This window comes from Zeus faber (genome assembly GCF_960531495.2).
Source record: "Zeus faber genome assembly, chromosome: 12".
Lineage (NCBI taxonomy): Eukaryota > Metazoa > Chordata > Actinopteri > Zeiformes > Zeidae > Zeus > Zeus faber.
This window is the reverse complement of record NC_137196.1, coordinates 13,414,427-13,434,874: the sequence shown is the minus strand read 5'-3', so window position 1 is coordinate 13,434,874 and position 20,448 is coordinate 13,414,427. Positions and strand designations below refer to the sequence as shown.

The 20,448-nt window shown below is 47.0% G+C and overlaps 2 protein-coding genes across 2 annotated transcripts in view; one reads left to right on the top strand and one right to left on the bottom strand.

Moving 5' to 3' along the window:
• Positions 1–13,642, top strand: part of clcn2a (chloride channel, voltage-sensitive 2a) — a gene marked incomplete at its 3' end in the record, with an annotated part of 35,572 nt that extends 21,930 nt beyond the window's left edge. The window contains exons 7-25 of the mRNA XM_080010368.1: positions 458–481; positions 823–901; positions 1,006–1,131; positions 1,241–1,325; positions 3,405–3,506; positions 4,114–4,216; positions 4,521–4,676; positions 4,802–4,871; positions 5,205–5,315; positions 5,732–5,945; positions 6,262–6,395; positions 7,703–7,971; positions 9,505–9,616; positions 9,765–9,811; positions 10,550–10,618; positions 11,759–11,797; positions 11,913–12,017; positions 12,683–12,769; positions 13,100–13,642. Of these exons, the coding sequence (XP_079866494.1) occupies positions 458–481; positions 823–901; positions 1,006–1,131; positions 1,241–1,325; positions 3,405–3,506; positions 4,114–4,216; positions 4,521–4,676; positions 4,802–4,871; positions 5,205–5,315; positions 5,732–5,945; positions 6,262–6,395; positions 7,703–7,971; positions 9,505–9,616; positions 9,765–9,811; positions 10,550–10,618; positions 11,759–11,797; positions 11,913–12,017; positions 12,683–12,769; positions 13,100–13,642 (2,475 nt within the window). The remainder of the gene's footprint in view (positions 1–457; positions 482–822; positions 902–1,005; positions 1,132–1,240; positions 1,326–3,404; positions 3,507–4,113; positions 4,217–4,520; positions 4,677–4,801; positions 4,872–5,204; positions 5,316–5,731; positions 5,946–6,261; positions 6,396–7,702; positions 7,972–9,504; positions 9,617–9,764; positions 9,812–10,549; positions 10,619–11,758; positions 11,798–11,912; positions 12,018–12,682; positions 12,770–13,099) is intronic.
• Positions 13,643–15,435: 1,793 nt separating this feature from the next.
• Positions 15,436–20,168, bottom strand: fam131aa (family with sequence similarity 131 member Aa). The gene is made up of 5 exons (XM_080010319.1): positions 20,090–20,168; positions 17,835–17,946; positions 17,546–17,728; positions 16,459–16,605; positions 15,436–16,321 (listed from the first exon to the last, which is right to left on the bottom strand). Exons 2-5 carry the CDS (start codon positions 17,923–17,925, stop codon positions 15,756–15,758), a joined length of 987 nt encoding a protein of 328 aa, XP_079866445.1. The 5' UTR covers positions 17,926–17,946; positions 20,090–20,168; the 3' UTR covers positions 15,436–15,755.
• Positions 20,169–20,448: the final 280 nt, after the last annotated feature.

Below are 20,448 nucleotides of genomic sequence, written 5' to 3'. Positions count from 1 at the left end.
TTTTTTCCATGTTTATTTGACATTTTGCCATTCCCTAGGGCACTCTCACCCCCACGCACTGGAGATACACACTGGGCCTGTGTCTGAGTCACTGGATTAAAAACATGTTTATACCTCCATCCCTGGACCAGCTCTCCTCCATGACAAAGAGCACTGGCAACACAACGCTATGGAGGAAGACTGCGGAGGAGAAGAGTGGAGTTGGGGTGGGGGTTAAAAGCTTGATTAATGTGGACATTTAAACAGACTGGAGCCATAGAGATGCTAATTCCATACATTGTCGAATAAAGACTTTTGCTGGACCAAAGTGACTGCATATTTGGATTTGTGTGATTATGATAATGAATTGGATCTCTTCCAGGAGAGAGAACAAAAAAAACAAACAAAAAATCTCTGCGTTGGGATGGAGGATCCGCGCTCACACCTCTTTCTGTGTTTTTCCATTTTACTGCTGAAGGAAGAGCCCTTTGAGGGGAACAAGGTACGCTGGCCGCTTTGCCACCAAATCCCGTCCCCATGAATAACCCACGTGGTTCAGGGAGATGGACGGCATTCTTTTTTGTCAGTGCCGTGTTCCATTCTGTTGTGAAGTCAGCCATTACACGACACCAATCCATCGCCATCGCTGCACAGACCAGACGCCGCATCCCACCGCTTACATCTGTGATTTAATCACATCTCACAAGCAACAGTGTTTTCAGTAAACCTCTTCACTGGCGTTTGCATATGTGGTGTATTGGTGCGTGTGTGTGTGTGTGTGTGTGTGTGTGTGTGTGTGTGTGTTTTCCACCTGTATGTGTCTATCTGACTCTGCTGTGACAGAATGACTTGAGGAACACGGAGATGCTCTCGGCGGCCTGTGCAGTGGGCGTGGGCTGCTGCTTCGCAGCTCCCATCGGAGGTTAGACCCTCCCCGGCCCCCCAGGGGTCCATTCCTACATATATATACCTTATTCTTTGCTGTTTATTTCTGTATGATGTATATGAAACTGTTTGACGCCGCAGGAGTGCTGTTCAGCATCGAGGTCACCTCCACATTCTTTGCGGTGAGGAACTACTGGAGGGGCTTCTTCGCTGCGACCTTCAGTGCCTTTATATTTAGGGTCCTGGCCGTGTGGAACCAAGAGGAGGGTGAGGAGGAGACAGTACATCATTGTGCTTTCCATACCATTTGCATACCAGTTTTAATGCAGATTTCTAATTTGTGATTCTTTTTTTTTTACCTGCTTATCTGCTCCAGAGACCATCACCGCCCTCTTTAAGACTCGCTTCCGTCTAGACTTCCCCTTTGACCTGCAGGAGCTGCCAGCATTTGCCATCCTTGGGTAAGTACTTTTTTTAGTACGACGCTTAGTACAACTTTGAGTATGACACTTAGTATGGCGCTTTGTACGACACTTAGAACGGTGCTTACGACACTTAGTACGACTTTTAGTACGACGCTTAGTAAGACGCTTAGTATGACTTTTAGTACAACGCTTAGTACGACGCTTAGTACAAATTTTAGTATGACGCTTAGTACGCTGCTTGGCACAACCCTTAGTACGACACTTAGTACGACACTTAGTATGACACTAAGTATGACACTTAGTGCAACACTTAGTACAACACTTAGTAAGTCCCTTGATATGACGCTTAGTACAACGCTTAGTACAATGCTTAGTATGGCGCTTAGTACGACGCTTAGTACGACGCTTAGTACGACACTTAGTATGACACTTAGTGTGACACTTAGTACGACACTTAGTACGTCCCTTGATATGACGCTTAGTACAACGCTTAGTACTACGCTTAGTACGACGCTTAGTATGATTTTTAGTACGACCCTTGATACGAAGCTTAGTACGACGCTTAGAATGGCGCTTAGTACGACACTTAGTACGGCGCTTAGTAGGACGTTTGTATGACACTTAGTACCACCCTTAGTATGACCTTTAGTACAACGCTTAATATGCCACTTAGTACGACCCTTGATACGACGCTTAGTACGACTTTAACACGATGCTTAGTACGACGCTTAGCACAACGCTTAGTACAGAGCTAAGTATGAAGCTTAGTACAACACCTAGTATGACTTTTAGTACAAGGCTTAGTACGAGGCTTAGTACAATGCTTAGTACAATGATAAGTATGACGCTTAGTACGGCGCTTAGTAAGAGTTTTAGCACGATGCTTAGTACGAGGGTTAGTACGACGCTTAGTATGACTTTTAATACGCCACTTAGTACGACTTTTAGTACAATGCTTAGTACGACGCTTAGTACAACGCTTAATACGATGCTCAGTATGAAGCTTAGTTTTGTGTTATTCGGTTTTATGAAGGCAGATTTCTAACAGGTGAAATGTGAATGTTACGTTCATATTCACATTTATCTGTTTCAGTAAAATGTTCCCTGCCTGCCAGACTTCATATTTATTTATTTCCTTGTTTATTAATTTATTTATTTGTTGTTAATTTATTTAACAACAAATAAGAAAACAAACAATATTTTGTTTATTACCAATTATTTCAAATTGTTATTATTATTATCCAATGCCTACTGCAATATCTATCTATCTATCTATCTATCTGTCTATCATCTATCTTTCTATCCATCTATCTATCTATCTGTCTGTCTGTCTGTCTGTCTATCTATCTATCTATCTATCTATCTATCTATCTATCTATCTATCTATCTATCTGTCTATCTGTCTGTCTGTCTGTCTGTCTGTCTGTCTGTCTGTCTGTCTCTATCTATCTTATACTGAATTAAGAGATCTTAGCTGCAATTTGAGCAAGAACATTTGACATTAATCTGCTTGAACTCCCAGCTGGGAAGAGACATAAGGCATAAATTATACATATAGCTACATCTATTGATTTCAGTAACAAGCAAACCAAGTACAATTTCTGAGCGTAGTTTCATGGAAACAATTCATGTATAGATTCAAGATTCAAGATTCAAGATTCAAGATTTTTATTTGTCACATACATATACATACTTCCATACATATATGCAGTGAAATGTAATGCAACGCACCCGGTGATAGCACACAAGAAGTCCTAGGAAAAAGTACTAAAATAAAATAAAATAAAAAGTAGAAAATTACTTTCTAATAGACCGACTAACTGACTCCTAAAACGTAATACAGTAAGTGGAATACTTATAGAATAGCATAGTATAGTAGCATAGTATATAGCATAGTAATAGTATAGCATTGAAACTAAGTGTTCGAGCGTTCTCATCATTTTCATTTCCAAGCTCCTGGTGATCACTTCTCACAGTGGATTTCTTGGCCGCTGATCACAGATCCTCTATGGTTCATGGTCCTTTATTCTATTTTTAGCTGCCGTTGCACTGTATCAGAACAACTCTCTCAGTTTACCAATGGGGTTTTCTGCTTTTTTGCATTTTCATCCGTAGGATCGCCTGCGGCTTTGGCGGTGCTCTGTTCGTCTACCTGAACCGACTGATTGTGGAGTGCATGAGGAAGCAGAAAACAATTAACAAATTCCTGCTGAGGAAGTAAGTACATCGTAGAGCACTCTGGCGTATTACTGCAGACACATAATGAGATTGTAAAGACCTACTTCTAATCCAAATGGTATAATTATGCACCTGGAGTGGGTCTACATAGGTTACAAGGATACTCAAAGAATTGCATAACTTTATATTTATGTGTACTGATTCATTATGGATTTTCATATTAATCCAACATTCTTACGGTATAACGTTATTTTTGAAATGGCATAATGCTAAGTCAGTCTGTTGCAGCAAATTTAAGCCTTATATCATAAATTCCATGTGCCTAAATCCCAACAAGAACTGAAAGAATTTGTTTAATATATGAGAACCACTAAAGGACTAAGGAAATGAAGTTGAAACGGAACACAAAGTAGTAGAAGTAGAAGAAGTAATCTTTGATAACCCACATAAAGTACGGAGTTTTAAGTTATCAAACCCCCCAAAAATAATCTACATGTGATTGGAACACTTGAAACACTGTCATTATTTTCAATATAACTTGGTATATCTTATATTGGTTGTTAGTAAACAGGGTCCATTTCAGACATGGAGCATTTTATTCCCATTGTGCATGGTGTGAAAAGCGCACCCATTAATGACCCTACAGTCCCTCTCTCCCTGTCAGGCGGCTGGTGTACCCCGCCCTGGTCACCCTGTTGATCTCCACCCTCACCTTCCCCCCGGGCTTTGGACAGTTCATGGCTGGACAGGTCAGAACATAACATCTCCGTAGGCTCTGCGACTTTAGTGAAGATGCTTATAAAGGGACGCACCATTTTTGTCCGTCGTTCCCAGATTCAGACGACAACATGTGCATTCCATGACGCCAAGTTTCCGAATATCCGCTGTAGAGGCAAATGATAATAATTCTTAACACTGTATATCCACAAAACTTGAGGATAATATTTAAAGAACTGATCCCTGGGTGGCAATTCCCTTGGTCACGCCGCTCCGCGTCCACATAGATTTAGGTTACATGCTTGTATCCAATATCTTTCGTCCTCTTGTCTTCAGCTGACGCAGCACGAGTCCCTGGTCGCTCTGTTCGACAACCGCACCTGGTGCCGCCACGGCGTCGCCGAGGAGTTTGACTACATCAGCCACTCCCACGCGTGGAAACACCCCCAGGTCAATGTCTTCATCACACTCGTCCTCTTCATCCTCATGAAGGTAGGTGTGGCCCTGAACAGAAAACTGCTTCGTGTGGGGTTCTGGTATTATTTCACATGTTTTCTTACGCCTGGTTCCCTCCCTCCCGTCTCTCTCCCCATCTCTTCAACTATTTATTTTCTAAGTTCTGGATGTCTGCTGTCGCCACCACAATGCCTGTTCCATGCGGGGCCTTCATGCCAGTTTTCCTAATCGGTAAAGTAATATCGCTGTGGCCTATTTGTTTGTTTAAGGGAGAGCTCTGATAATTTATGCAAACTTTCATAATGTCCTCCCTTGTCAAAATGGGAATTGTTGATCCAGAAGTTTATTGTATATTGCCATATTGCTATCTATCTATCTATCTATCTATCTATCTATCTATCTATCTATCTATCTATCTATCTATCTATCTATCTATCTATCTATCTATCTATCTATCTATCTATCTATCTATCTATCTATCTATCTATCTATCTATCTATCTATCTATCTATCTATGGGGTGGTTTCTGTGTGTGTGTGTGTGTGTGTGTGTGTGGGGAGGCAGGTGCTGCGTTTGGGAGGCTGGTGGGTGAGATCATGGCTGCCACGTTTCCCGACGGCATCCATGCTGACGGCAGCGTGTACCCCATAGTTCCTGGTGGTTACGCCGTAGTCGGTAAGTAGATTGTCCTATGTCTCGGATCCTTTTCCTTCGTACACCGTCCCTTAATTTGCCATTACGTCTCTACTTCCCCTGATTTTTTTCCCCTTTTATTTATAATTATTTTCGGAGATATAGGCAGTTATGTCCTTTCCCGCTCCCCTGTGTGATTGAAATCACTGGCACTGCACTTGATGCGAGCCAATACTGTAGAAGGCGGCAATGGATTCCACTTAAAATGAACATTCAATTTAAGGCCAGAAGTGAAATGTAAAAATCATTATCGGCCACAGCTGTGACACATCGGTTAGTACAACGCCATGCTGTAAATTGATAACTCGAACTGCGAAATATGCCATTCTGGTTTGGATGCTTGGATTCTGGCATTCCTCAAGGACACTTCAAAAGCAGCTCTCCTCCTTCGTGGCCAGGTGCGGCAGCCCTGTCGGGAGCCGTCACCCACACCGTGTCCACGGCGGTCATCGTGTTCGAGCTGACCGGGCAGATCTCCCACATCCTGCCCGTGATGATCGCCGTGATCCTGGCCAACGCCGTGGCCCAGTCGCTCCAGCCGTCGCTCTACGACTCCATCATACGCATCAAGAAGCTGCCCTACCTGCCCGAATTGGGCATGGGACACCACGAGTGAGTCTGAGCATATGAGCTACTCCACCACATATACCCTGAGGCGTGTGGCTCCACTTCTTCGGGTTTCCCCTTCACACGAGGAAATGTTTTTTCTTCCTGCATCCACCCTCTCTTGCCTGTTTTTATTATCTTAGCAATCCTTCCACCCCTGATTTCTTCATTACCCTCCCTCTCCGTTCCGCTCCGCTCCCCACTATTCTATTTATTCCCTACCCACTTATCCCCTAATCTTCCTTTCCTCCTCCTCCTCTTCCTCCTCCTTCACCCGTTTCCTCTTATCTACCCCCCTGTGCTCTCCTCTTCCATGTTTCAGGAAGTATAATATCCGTGTGGAGGACATAATGGTCAGGGATGTGCGCTACATCACGCTCACCTCCACCTACCGGGACCTGCAGGAGGTGCTGCTGACCGGCCTGCTCAAAACGCTGGCCCTGGTCGAGTCCGGGGGTGAGGGTGTGTGTGAGTGTGTGTGTGTGTGTGTGTGTGTGGAATGAATAGTCTCCTCATTTAATGCAGTAATCATTTTAGGTGCATGCCATTTCGATTGGGAAATATTGTTGTGTTTGCCATTTGAATTTGATATAAAAGTTCCACGAGAAAGTTCTATGCTGTTTAATTGGAACCATTGTTGATGGAAATCCATTTGAATTATTCTTCCAAAGAGGATGCAGACACCATGAGTCATGTGTCTGAAAACAATGCATTTGGTCACGTCAATCGAATATTTTATCATTACATTCAAACTGAGCAATGACAAGCGTCAAGTATTCCAAAACATAATAAATACAACTCAAATAACTGAATTTATCTTTTAAAAAAATACATTGGAGTCAGTGTGATGAATAAAATATAAATAAATGAACATTTTTAAATACAATCCAGATTTCAATTTTATTTGAATTCAACCTTTATTTAACCAGAGTAGCCATGTTGATATATTATCTCCTTTTCAAGAGGGAAAGAAGCAAATAACACAAATAAAGAAATACGAATAAAGATATAAACATTAAAACATTAAAATGCTGACGGTAGGTAAAAAATAATTAAAGACATGCCCATTCATATTACAGTGGTACGTCGACTTACGACTGCATCTACTTACGACTAATCCAAGATACGAGCAACGATAGTCGCGGAAATTTGTATCGACTTGCGACCGACTGCTCCAAGATACAAGTGTGGAAATTTGCAGTTGGTGCGTCGGCGGCCAGTCAGCAGTCAGTCAGCAGTCAGTCAGCAGTCAGTCAGCAGTCAGTCAGCGGGCGACCTACATCGTGTGTGCACGTAGTTCGTGGCCTATCCATATTTTTTTCATAATTCCTGTGTTTGTGCTGTGTATTTTGTTTATTTTCACCCTTCATGATGAGTCCTAAGAAGAAGGATGATGGGAAAAAGAAAAAGGCAATGACTCCCATTGAAACTAAGAAGGAAATCATAGAAAAATATGAGCGTGGTGTATATGGGAAAAATTGCTTCGACATACGACTGTTTTAACACACGACCGTACAGTCATAAGTCGAGGTACCACTGTATTATTATTATAAGATACTTAAGTTGTTTGTTTTTTTTCCTCCTTTCCCTTACGTTTATACACAACAAACAAGTGTCTCGCTTTGAACGTGTCGGTTCATTTTTGCAGCTTTCCGTAACATCTGGCACATTTGTCCTGTTACCAGCCTCTCTCTTCCTTACTTATTGCTTTCTTTCTCCTTTTCTATTTTTCCAACCCACACCTCTCCGCGTGCCTGGTGTAGAGTCCATGATCCTGCTGGGCTCCATCGAGCGCTCCCAGCTCCAGTCGCTGCTCTCCCTGCAGCTGGGACGCCAGCGGCGCCTGGAGCACCTGCGGCAGCTCGCCCAGGACAACGGCACCCAGGACCACCTGCCCAGCCTGGCCACCGACAGCACCCCCAGCTCGCCCTGCGCCCACACCCTCACCCTCACCCACGCGCACGTAAACGCCAGCGCCGGCACCAACTCCAACACCTGCCACGGGGTCCGCTTCCTGGTGAGCACCCAAGAGGTGTGAGCAGAGTAGGGGCTGATAGGGTGGTAGGGTTGGGCACGGCACCGCACGCTCCAAGACTGGGTGGGGGTTGGTAAATACTAGTGGACTGGCCGGCACTGCATGTGTGAAGCATGTAGAAGTAGGTAACGGCACAGATGGGGTAGGGGAAGCTTTCATGGTAAGTGGTTGGGTTTGGGGTAGTTTTTGTCGTTTATACAGGTACTCCTCACTTAAAGACCTACCTGTTTAACGACTGTTCAGACTTAGGACCAGCTCTCTGACCAGTCTGTATTGTACACTGCGTACAATACCATGACGTCTCAGCATCAAGCATCTCATCACACATCACCCTTTATACACTATATATTATATATTAACTATGTACCCTATATATACAATATACACTATATATACAATATACACTACACTATATACACTATATAAACTATATACACTATATATACTATAAACACTATATACACTATGTGTATGCTAATACTAACACTAGCGAGTGGCGCCATCTTGTCGTGCTACATAGAAACTACAGTGCAAGGCTTGAAGAGATAAATGCGGATATGCCCAACTTCACATTACTGTTAATTAATCGGACCAATCGGAAGGGATGGAGCCAGCACCTTGACCACGCCCCTTGTCTGTCACACCGCGTAATCAGCGGGATAATGTGCAGCCAGCCGGTCATTATCCCCAAATAACCCCAGACAGTGTGATCAGGTCTTGTATCCGTCTGGAGGGGGTTATTTTGCGATCCCATGCGTGTGTATTCCAACTCGCGTGATGATAAAATGTTTGATTGATACCATTTGATATACATACTGTATGACTTTGGTGTAATGGCTCTGACCTTTTGCTTAAGCAAAAGTACAAACAACCTCACACGACATGACTGATAGTAAAGTACCACATTGATATTTCTACTCAAGTGAAAGTATGCAGGTACTCGCTGTTAAATGCACTTAAAGTATTAAAAGTAAAAGTACTGTTCATATCCAGTGCCTTGATATTACAGAGCCTCTAGTCTCTAAGGGCTACTGCACCTTTATTTCTACAGCTGAGTGTTCGTGATTACACTATAGGATATGCTTTTAATGTACGTGTAAATAGAAATCCAGAATCTTTTTTTTCTTTTTACAAATAAAGCAACACGACTATGTTAGAAATGTAGTGGCGTGAGTCTGAGAAAGGGAATGTCCTTAAAACAAGCACAGTGACAATGGAACAATTCATTACCCAATCCCCTATGGGAACAATGGCAGAACAATGGAAGGGGGGTAGGGGGGAGGCTCGCTGTAATTTGTTGACATTGACACGTGTCTTCTGTGTTCCTGTCATCTGTGCCTTTACCTGTGCCACCATGTGTCTGTGTACGTGCACGGCCTCATATGTCTTTGTCTCTACCTCCGTTTGCATGTGCTTTGGTGTGTGTGTGTGTGTGTGTGTGTGCGCGTGTGTGTGTGTCGGCGTGCGTGCGTGTGTGTGCGCGTCTGCCGCTGGCGTCTGGCTCTCCCTGTTAATATATCTCCCGCGTAGATTTCCACCGAGGAATCTTCCTCCTTCAGCCCGGCCGCGTCCAACGCGCAGCTTCCTTTGAAATCGGCGCTGAAGGCCGTGTCCGCCGCCCGGGACCCGGAGACTCCCAACAGTACGTACCTTCACGCTTCTTAAAAAAAAATGGAGCCGCCACACCGCCGGAGGGAGGGCGGAGGCATCCCCCACCAACACCGACTACAAAGTTTCTGAAATCATGGCTCGCCCACTGAGGCTGTGTTGTGTCTTGTCGTGCTTCCCAGGCTCCCAGACGCTGTCCTGCGCTGACCAGAACAAGGACCTGCTGGAGGTGAGCTGCAGAGGTAGAAGGGGTGTGTGTGTTAGTGTGTGTGTGTGTGTGTGTGTGTGTGTCGCACACTGTCTGCGAGTGGCTACAAGCGGGCATGAGTAAGAGGCGAACGCGAACGTTGAGGCCGAGCCGACGCGGATCCTCCTCGGTTTCCATCTCGACACGTTCTGCCCACAGGCCGCCGGGAGGGCTTCTGCGGCTGAACCCCCTTCAGTCGCAGGGTTTAGACTCAGACTGAGTCGTGTCGATGTGGCGCCTGATGAGCCATTTGTGAAATAAAGGAGAACGAAAGCCACATTGAGCTCGGGGAAATCTATCGAGTTAATACAAGAACAAAAACTGAAAGTCCGGCACAATTCAGGCTGATAGGCATCTTGTGCTTCCAGCTCTGAAGCTCAAACTGTTCCCAAACCGCGCGGCCGGCACAAAGGGTGAGCACATCGATGTGTCATTGTCCCTCTCTCTCGCGCGCCGAGGCGCCAAAGACTTTCCGTGTTGCGTCAGCATTAGATAATGGTTCCTTTTTCGCAGCTTTTTTTTTTTTTTTTTGTGTGTGGCCCTCACTTTCATCCCTGGCACGGTAATTACACCCTCGCTGCGACATTGCGCCCGCCGCGGCTCCTCCCGTTGGGACGGACCGGCGATCCCGGCGCGGCCGGGGAAAAGGGCTGAACCGCGGCGTACTGATTGTGTTATCGTTGTGCTGTGCTGATCCCTTCTCCCCCCGCCGCCCGGAAGAGCTCGGCCGGGCCGGCTCCCCCTGAAAGCAGGAAGACCGGGCTGAAGCGAGTGAGGATCTCCATGGCGGTAAGATTGTCTGCCGCCTAGAGACTGTTGCTAAGTAACCGTTGCCGTGCGACAGGCGAGCGGGGAGCACTGGACCAAAAAGCTTTGTGGTGTGCTAGCGACTAACCACAGCATTACAGTGGGGAGGGGGGCGGGTAAAGGTTAAGCCGCTCTTTCTACATGAGAGTGCTGCAGATATACTGCGTGCGTGCCTGCCTGTCCGCCTGTCCGCCTGTTCGCCTGTCCGCCTGTCTGCCTGTCTGCCTGCCTGCCTGCCTGCCTGCCTGCCTGCCTGCGTGCGTGCGTGCGTGCGTATGTGTGTGCTCTTTAGGTTGCGCTGTAAGTATTTGTGACGGAGATTTTTGTCTTTATTGTGGTCGGATGTTAAAGTTACCGACCTTCCGAAATCACGATTTTCCGCCGGCAGTGTCACGCTATTCCAAATGCTGCCTCGAAAAGCATTTGTGACGTATTTTCCTTCAAGCTTTTTTCAACAGTGAGAATGCACTTTCTCTTGGATCCTCTGTATGTCGCCTTCCAACTCACTGTGTAACATTTATCTTAAGTGACTATTCCAATGTGAAAATAATTTCTCGACTATGTATCTTCTTTACATGAGGCTTTAGTACAGGGGTTCCCAAGCTGGGGTCTGCGGCCCCCTAGGGGCCATCAAAGGAATTGCATGGGGTTTCTGCATTATTATTATTATGATATGCATTTTTCTATCTTATGGTTTTACATGTTTGCATATATTTTTTGTTGGGGGGGGGTTATTATTTATTTAATCATATTAAATTTATATTTAATTGAATTAATTAAATTATTGTATTTGCACAGACACACACACACGTGTATATATGTCTGCGTATATATATATATATATATATATATATATATATATATATATATATATATACACACAGCCACTTTTTGTGAGTTTAACTTAATTGTTATTTCACATGGCAGTTCATATAAATATATAGAACTTTTGATGGGGGAGGGGTGTGTCAGAGCTTAGTCTTCCAACCAAGGGGGGCCTTGCCAAAAAAACAGTTTGGAAACCCTGCCTGAGGACACCGCTCTCACATACCGCCGTGAAAGTTCACAGACACATGTCTCTTTCCGTTGTGCACTTCACTAAGTTTGTCCCTTCATTTCCAGGACGCGTCTGAAGTGGAGGACGACATGACCACTTCAGAGGTGAGAGCTAATTCAACCCCCCAAAAAAAACCCACATACAAGCCTGCCCTTCCAATTCCGGGATTAACGTCTCCAGAGTGTTTGATGTGTGACGTTGCGCCGCTGTCCTCCCCAGATCGCCGAGTGGGAGGAGCAGCAGCTGGACGAGCCGGTGGATTTCAAAAACTGCAAGATTGACCCTGCCCCCTTCCAGCTGGTGGAGAGGACGTCCTTGCACAAGGTAGCGCACGGCGGCTGCGGACACGGCCAGGTCTACGCCGTCCGCCCTGTCGCGGCCTGGTTACAGTATGGCACTTCCACCCCCCGCCCGCCGCACTATCCGCTCGTCACTGGGAACCGTTCATTTTTTATTTAATGAGAGTGGATTGGAGAACCTGATATATCTATGAATGTTCTTATCAGAATGAACTGTTTGACTTTTAACCTACCCCGCTGAAACCAACAAAAATGTTTCTCAAATTAAGTGTACCCTAGTGACTACCACAGCGAGAATGAAACTAACCCTGCTTGTAAGCCGGCAGCTGACGCTCTGCCATTTTAGCAGTGAATTTGCATCAAAACCTATGGGACCAACCTATGCATGCCCAAAAACGACCCCACCCGGGCCCCAAACATTTCAACATATACAACATATACATTTCATTTGGGCTTGCTCGAGGCCAATATTCCAATATGATGAGCAATTACAGTAAATACTTTTGAGTGGAGCCAAGGCAGCTAAATACCTCGTGGACATTGGACTTTTTGGACCCCAGTCCTCTAACTCCAGAGCCAATGTACTGTATGTGCTAAAAATGTCCGTCGCCCCTTTCCTCTTGACTAAGTCCGTCCTTCGGGCTCATGCTGAGCCTCATCCCCCGACGTGTCTCTCCTCTCATTTCACAGACGCACACGATTTTCTCCCTGCTGGGTCTGGATCACGCCTACGTGACCAGCACAGGACGCCTCGTCGGTGTGGTCTCTCTCAAAGAGGTGTGTACATGCACGCGCGTGGCGTGTGGGTATGTGATTGAGAGTTTCTTGACCTTCGTTTCCAAGTCGCCGAGCACTTACCAGCGTTGACAGTCTGCTGTGCTCCAACTCAGCATACTGGGATGGCACGTCTCATTAATACAGCACGGCTCTGGCTGCGTGGCATCTGAGAGCAGAGGAAGACGATGTGTTGTGTGTGTGTGTGTGTGTGCACCCCTTGTGATTTACACTCTCCTTCTTTGTCTCCTTCTTCCTTCTCTCGTTCTCTTTCCTTTTCCCCCCATTACTTCTTTCCTCTGGACCTCCGTCTCTCTCTCGCTTTCTCTCCAGCTGCGTAAGGCCATAGAGGGCTCGGTGACGGTGACCGGCGTGAAAGTGCGCCCCCCGCTGGCCAGCTTCCGAGACAGCGGGAACAGCACGAGCGTCTCGGAGGTGACGGAGCTTCACAAGCTCTGGATTCGCCACCGGGGGCACTCGTTGCCACGGGAACCGACTCCCCCCGAGACGGAGGAGCAGCCGGACCTCCCCTACGAAGAGATCCCCGTGGAATTCGCCGACCGCTCGGATCTGCGGTTTGAAGCGAGCCGCGACGATGAGGACGGGGCCGCGAACGCCGCGTCGGAGATGGTGCTGCAGGAAAGCCCCTCGTACACCGAGGACCAGTCTGAGTTTACTTTTGAGTGTAGCCCCTCCCACACCGACGAGTCGGAGCTGGCCTGTGACTATGAGCCCTCCGCAGACACGCCCGAGCCCGAGCAGCCGGAGCCGCCACGGGACCGGGGAAGCGCTTCCCCGGAGGACGGCGAGCCGGTCGTCCAATCGGAACTCGCGTGCGACGGAAGCCCCTCCCCCACGGCCGATCAGTCAGAGTGAGGGAGGGGCGAGCGGCGGACAGACGGACGTATATAAAGTCACTTCTTGATTGTGGAAGTTTCTACATTTGTTGAGGTCACGCTCGCCTCCAATTCCAGCCTAGATATCTATTTCTGTAATAACGTTGCATGTGGGGAGACTCTGTGTGTGTGTGTGTGTGTGTGTGTGTGTGTGTGTGTGTGTGTGTGTGTGTGTGTGTGTGTGTGTGTGTGTGTGTGTGAGAGAGAGAGAGCGGGAGAAGGTAGATGCGAAGACTTTATATTGTGTTCGATACTGTTGTAAAAAATGCCAGAGAGAGCGAGAGAGAGAGAGAGAGAGAGAAAACAGACTTGCGTCACTTTGCCCACTATTCTCATATTATGTTCTGGCCTCTTAATCCTAATGATTGACTCTCCGTGCCAAACCCGTGTCCTCTTAACACAACCCCAAATAAACCAGGGAGACAGGGGATTCCGAATAAAAACAAAGCATTCAAAAAACACAGGACAATAATGGGAAAGGGCAGAATGATCGTGAAGGAGTGACGGCAAACTACCTATTCACCTCCAAACAAGGCAGCTTCAGGAGGCCTGGCGGGCGGCTGAGCTTCGTACCACAGGCCTCACATGTTGGCGAAGCACATTGTAAATTACCATGACGACAGAGGAAAGCTGTACGGCGGCTGGGAGGGCAGTGCAGGGCGGCGGTCTCGTTGCGTTTGACGATTTACACAAACAGCCTCATTTGAATGTCACGAAACGCCTCCACATCCTCTGCTATGTGGATTTACTGTATTTAACTTATTTCTAGCATGGTGAGGGGACAACAATTGAGCTTGGACTGGAAGAAATATATATTAAACCGGCTATTGTATAGGAAACACATAAACACAAACGCACACACCCATGCACATGAGTCGCACGCACAATACATACACTCTCATACACTGATATACACGTATGTGGCCTGTAGATATTAAAACTATAAAACAAGCATTTTGAGTAAGTGTTTCACATCTCCTTCTATATATGGCACAAAGTACATTTAATCCAGCCCAGATGTTTAGAAGTTCTATTAAAATGGAAGCACAGTGTTACGAGTCCAAATCTTGTCATAGAACAAAGTGTGTGTGAGTTCTCGTGGCGACCTCAGTAGGACCCGAAACTAATTTTAAATGGATGTAAATTTTTGTCTACAAAATGACTTCAGCTTCATGCATCTGATTTTTGAGCCATATTTTAAAAAAATATATCTCGTTTTGGTCTGTGTAAAACATTTGTGCAATAATTTATTGCCGTCTTACTTTTGTATGCATATTGAATGTGAAGTACTGCTTGCCATTTAAGATAATGGAGTTTCATGTAGAGAGTCTATACGCTAACTTGCAGCGCATCTAGTTAAGCAATAAGTCTGTAGTGTCTCCCTTTATATGGCCCCCGGCCTGTATATGCTGTGTACATATGAATTACATGGATGAAAATCTACGTACATTTAATGTACATAGGAGAATTATGCATTTGAAATCAACAGCCATTGTTATTTTTCAGAGAACATGAAATTGTTTTTTGTATACCAGTAAAGAATTAAAAAAAATCTTTGAGACTTAGTATGAAATACTGGGGGTTTTTTTGGTCAAAAAACATTTTTTATGTGTTTATATTATTAATTTTTTTTACGTGTTTTTGTGCGACGTGCAGATGAAGTACATCAATCTATTTTATTTGAAAAATGTTCTATATTTATATTCAGACATATTAGACAGACATTCGGTATCAAACATGGCTGACCCCACGTGAAACGTCATGACCCAGAGAAGACGACACTACAAAAATGTTCCATAAAAAAACAACGCAAAAGCGACACCGCTACTCCAAAATGCACAAAAAAAATAAAACTTACAAAACCCGCCGTGAATCACAGCTGGATAGAAAAAAATAATAATACTGTTCACAGCAGCGATGGACTGGATCAGGGTGGCAGCAGAACGTCAAGGACAACAGCAGATCTGAGGAAGAGGAGGATGGAGGAAGCCACAGTGGCTTAATGAGGGTTTGAGCGTTGTGTACAGGGAAAATGGCGGCGGGGCAGGGGGGGTTATTATGGGGGCACTGGGGACGTCGATAAGAACCCGACATCACATCAAGTGCTTCGTCTCCTCTCCCTTGGCCTCCATCTCCTCCCGCTCCTCTTCCTCCTCTTCCTCGAAAGACGCCACGCCGGAGGAAGCGCGGTCGAAGAAGAGGCCGCACGGGCCGCTGTGCCACGCCCGCACCTCGCGGAACACGCCCTCTTCATCCTCCTCCTCCTCCTCCTCCTCCCCGGGGGACTCGGAGTGGGAGGTGGAGTAGCAGGAGTCCAACCTGCTGCTCCCCCTGCTGCCGGACGGCCAGTGGGGCTTCAGGATCTCGGACCGCCGCTCCAGCGGCGGGACCGCCTGCTCCCCCACCTCCTCCCCCACCTCCTCCTCCCCTTCCAAGAACGAGCCGGCGCTGCCGCCGTGCAAAGTAGGTGACTCGGTCTGCGAGGAATGTGGGTCACGGGGTGAGGCGGACGCGCCGCAGAGCAGGCTGCTGGCCGAGCTGCTCAGGGGAGTGGGGGAGGGCGGAGCCTCCCCGCCGCCATCGCTGCCGCCGATGTCGCTGCTGATGCCGACCTCAGTCTGGCCCAGAACGCTGGGCGCGAGACCGGGCGTGACGGTGTCTGAGGGAGGAGCAAAGAGTCAGGACACCTGTAAAGGGATTAGAAATGAATGGGGTGGAAGGTGGGGATGACAGGGGGAAATTATGAAAATGATGACGATGATGATGATGACGACGACGACAATTGCTCCTGGATACCTGAGTTCTGGCTGGAGAACGCCCGCTCTTGGTTGTTGAACTGAGAGTCCTCGTCATTGGCATAGTCTTCCTCCTCCTCTTCGTCATCATCCATCGAGGCCCAGGCGCGCAGTTTGGCCTCGGCGATGGCAAACTGCTCAGCCACTCCTGGAAAAATGAAATCACACAACAGCGGTGATAAACTCTGTTTAGGGAAAGGGAAACAGGGTGCCGGACCTTTAGACCTTCTAGTGTTTTGGACCGTTCCCCCTTCTAGTTTTTTGGACCGTTAGACCTTTGAGTGATTTGGACCGTGCAAACTTCTAGTGATTTGGACCATTAGACCTTCGAGTGTTTTGGACCGGGTTAGGGTTAGCATCTAGGGTTTTGGACTGTTAGTGTTAGACCATTAGTAGATCTTGGACCTTCAGTGTTTGAAACCCTAAGACCTTGTAGTGTTTTGGACTGTTAGACCTTATAGTGTTTTTGACCTTTCAACCTTACAGTGTTTGACCGTTGGACCTTGTAGTGTATTGGACCGTTAGACCTTCTAATGTTTTGGACCGTTCCACCTTCTAGAGTTTTAGACCGTTCCACCTTCTAGTGTTTTGGACCGTTCCACCTTATAGTGTTTTGGACCATTAGAGCTTCAAATTTTTTGGACCGTTAGACCTCCTAGTGTTTTGGACCGTTCCACCTTCTGGGGTTTTGAACCGTTCGACTTTTGAGTGTTTTGGACTGTGAAACCATCTTGTGTTTTGGACCGTTAGACATTCTAATGTTTTGGACCGTTGGAGCTTCTCATGTTTTGGACCGTTTGACATTCAAGTCACCAGAATCTCTAACGGTCCAAAACACTAGAATCTAGTCTTTTGGACCCTGAAAGCTTCTCGTGATTTGGACTGTTAGAGCTTCTAATAGGCTGCAATCTGCTGCAGAGACATGCCGTCACCTATGAGACAGCAGGGCAGGAGGTGCGGGCGGAGCTAACACTGGAGGCTCGGAGTTAGACATGTGACAGAGGGTGGGAGCCAGAGGAGCAGATGCTGTGTGCTAAACAAACAAACAAACAAAAACACCCCGCATACTGAAGAGAACCGCCAGGTACCTGCAGCAAAGCGCGCCTCCTTCTCCCCTTCACTCAGGTGGCAGTAAGAGGTGAAGTGGGCGTGGGTGGCCGGCGGTGGGTCCGAGGTTTTGGGCCAACCCTTCCACTCAATGAGGTGGGCGACCCGGCCCTGAGCCAGGGACGTGGGCTTAGTGACGTGGTCCTTCACTGCCTGAGAGATACCTGGAGGCGGGGAATGAAAACAACATCAAAGCCCAGAGCCCAGGTCTCCGAACTTGTGTGTGTGTGTGTCAGATTATAGAAAAAATACAAATGTGGAATGTGTTACCATTTAAGGAGGATCTAGCGAGAGCTGCAAACTCATGGATGCTGACGTTTTTTCTCGATTCCGCTGGCGATTTTCCTGACTTTGGAATCATTTCACCCTCCTCAAAATTCACCTGGAAGAGAGGATTTTTTTGGGGGATTATTTTAAGTCATTCATTTCCACATTCTTAACAGGCGGTGTTAGTCCTGTGTCTGTCCACACTCTGTCCAGATGTTATGCGCTGTGTATCTTGTTTTTATCAATAGTATTCCAACAAAGCCAACAGCCTTTCCCACACGTACATGCTGGACAACGCCCCTGACACTCTGTTTTCCCTGTAAAATCTCTGACAAAAACAGCCCTTGCCAAAAATACAATTGCATTCTATTTCTATGTGACGTTATCCTACCTCCTCCTGCCGATGCTCCCTTCTTTCTCTGCTCCTGGACATCAAACGCATATTGGACATGAAGCCACGGCATAGCCGTGCGGTAAATGAACACAACCAAGCAGCGCGTCCTAGGTTTACTGGACCAGCAAACAGCTATGCCCTAAATGTACTGCACAGATGCTAAAGCCACGGTAAGCCGGTGAAACCGGTTAGAATGGTCGGGGTTGGGAGGGGTGAGAGCATTGCTGACAGCCTCCATGCGACCAGGCAAGCATATGGTGTGTGACAAGCCCTAGTAAGCAGCTCCAGGCCGGCCGCCTGCCCCACCGCTGATCCCCCTTATTAAAAGTGATAGCGCTACCTAACAACACATACAAAACCGGCTGAGGGCGTGCGGGGGTCGGCTAGGTCTTTTATAATTTGGAATATGAGTTCAAAGAAAACTGCTGTTATAAGAGAAAACAGTACTTTTCTCTGTTGATTCAGAATAACAAAAGGTTTGGGCTGGCCAGCCGGTCGGACGGGGCACGTGCCTGAGTCGGACGTAACCACACTAATACCAGACAATCTTAACCAGATTGGCTCCCAGGGAATCATGGCTCCTGACCCTGCTGGGTGTTGTGGAATTAGGCCTATGATGACGTCAACCGTTGACATCTATGTGTGTCAATCACAATTGGTCAGGGCAGGGGTGACGCTAAGAGGCCATGCAATCTCTCATGATCCCATGCGGCTTCAAGCGTCCCTACATGGACAGCTCAGCCCTTGCAGCTCCATAGCAGATGGATAATTCTTAGCAATGCAAGACTTACGAACACATTTTTTTTTTTTTTTTCTAATGACTCAGGAGGAAGGAGTCACTCCGGCGAAAGACTCGCTCACAGAGACTTGACTCTCGATTTGCGAGTTAAAAGGGCAGCATGCCCAAGACAAGTTCCTTCGGTTGTTATTCAGCCAGTCGGCCAATGGCGAACAGAAACTAAACACAGAGGGCTCAATTAATGTGGGGGAAAAGGCCACGGCATTGGGCATCATGTTTAATGTGAGTGATTTACACTTTGCACTCCATCGAAATAAATCATTTTGAGAGCATTAGGCTAAAGGGCCTTTGAGGCTCCCCAAAATCAATAATTTTAGCCGGAATGAAAGCGTGGGTTGTTTTTTGGGAGGTTTTTTTTTGGCGAGAATTTCATGTCCAACAGAAAACTCTCGTTCATGGTTCAGGGAGTCCTCCCTCGCTCACCGTGCCATATCACACCACCTGCATCAAAGGAACGAAGAGGGAGAACATTGGAACGACTCTTTTTTTTTTTTTTCCGAATCGAATCTGAAAAAAAAAAAAAAAAGAGACGAACCTTTCACCACTTATAGTATCGATCCCAAGGTCTTCTGGGTGACTGTGCTGCATAATGCTCGAGAGTGGTCGACACGCATCCTCCGTGTTTACGCTGGAAGGAGCAGCGTGTTATTAAACGACAGGTTTCCAGAGAGCGGATCCTCTGGCGACCAACAAGTGCACAACACCCCCGAAGCCGACGACCGTCCCCGCGGCTCCACTTCAGCCCGATGGAGCGGAGTTTATTTACAATTCGCGTCGACGTTTCGCTGCGTTTATTAAAAAAACCAAAAAAAAAAAAACCAAAAAAACAAGCGTCGCGCCTCACTCGGGTGAATCGGACCGACCCTCGTGACGGTCCGGGGAAACAAACAGATGCAGGGACGCGGCGTCTTCCAGCACCCGAAGGCCCACGTCTTCGGCCAATGACGCGGATCTTTCGGCAGCCAGCCACGGTGCATCACACAGCACAAGGTCCTGGCTCCAGTCGCTAAATCTGGCAATGCGATCGCTGATCCCGTCGCCCCCCCTTTCTTTTCTCCACCTTACCTTCAAGTCGAAGCGGGCATGCGTCGCGCATGATAATGCTTTGCAGTGTGATCACAGGCTCGAATCCCCCAGATTCATGATGGGATACGCGGTCTGGCGGGGTCTCGGGAGGAGAATCTCCATTTGTTGCTCGGGCTCTGGTTCTGTCTCCGCTGCCCAAATGTCTCCCTGTTGGCAGCCACGCGTCATCAGCCCCCACCCCCTTCCCATGCAGCCAGCACCGTACACCCCGTGAATGGAGATGGAGACTCGTCCACAGCTTCTATCTGATCCGTCAGTGCGTTTTCGTTACGGTTAAATGCATAGCTGGTTAAATGCATATCTCAGCATACATAGGCTTACACATAATCATGGGCAAA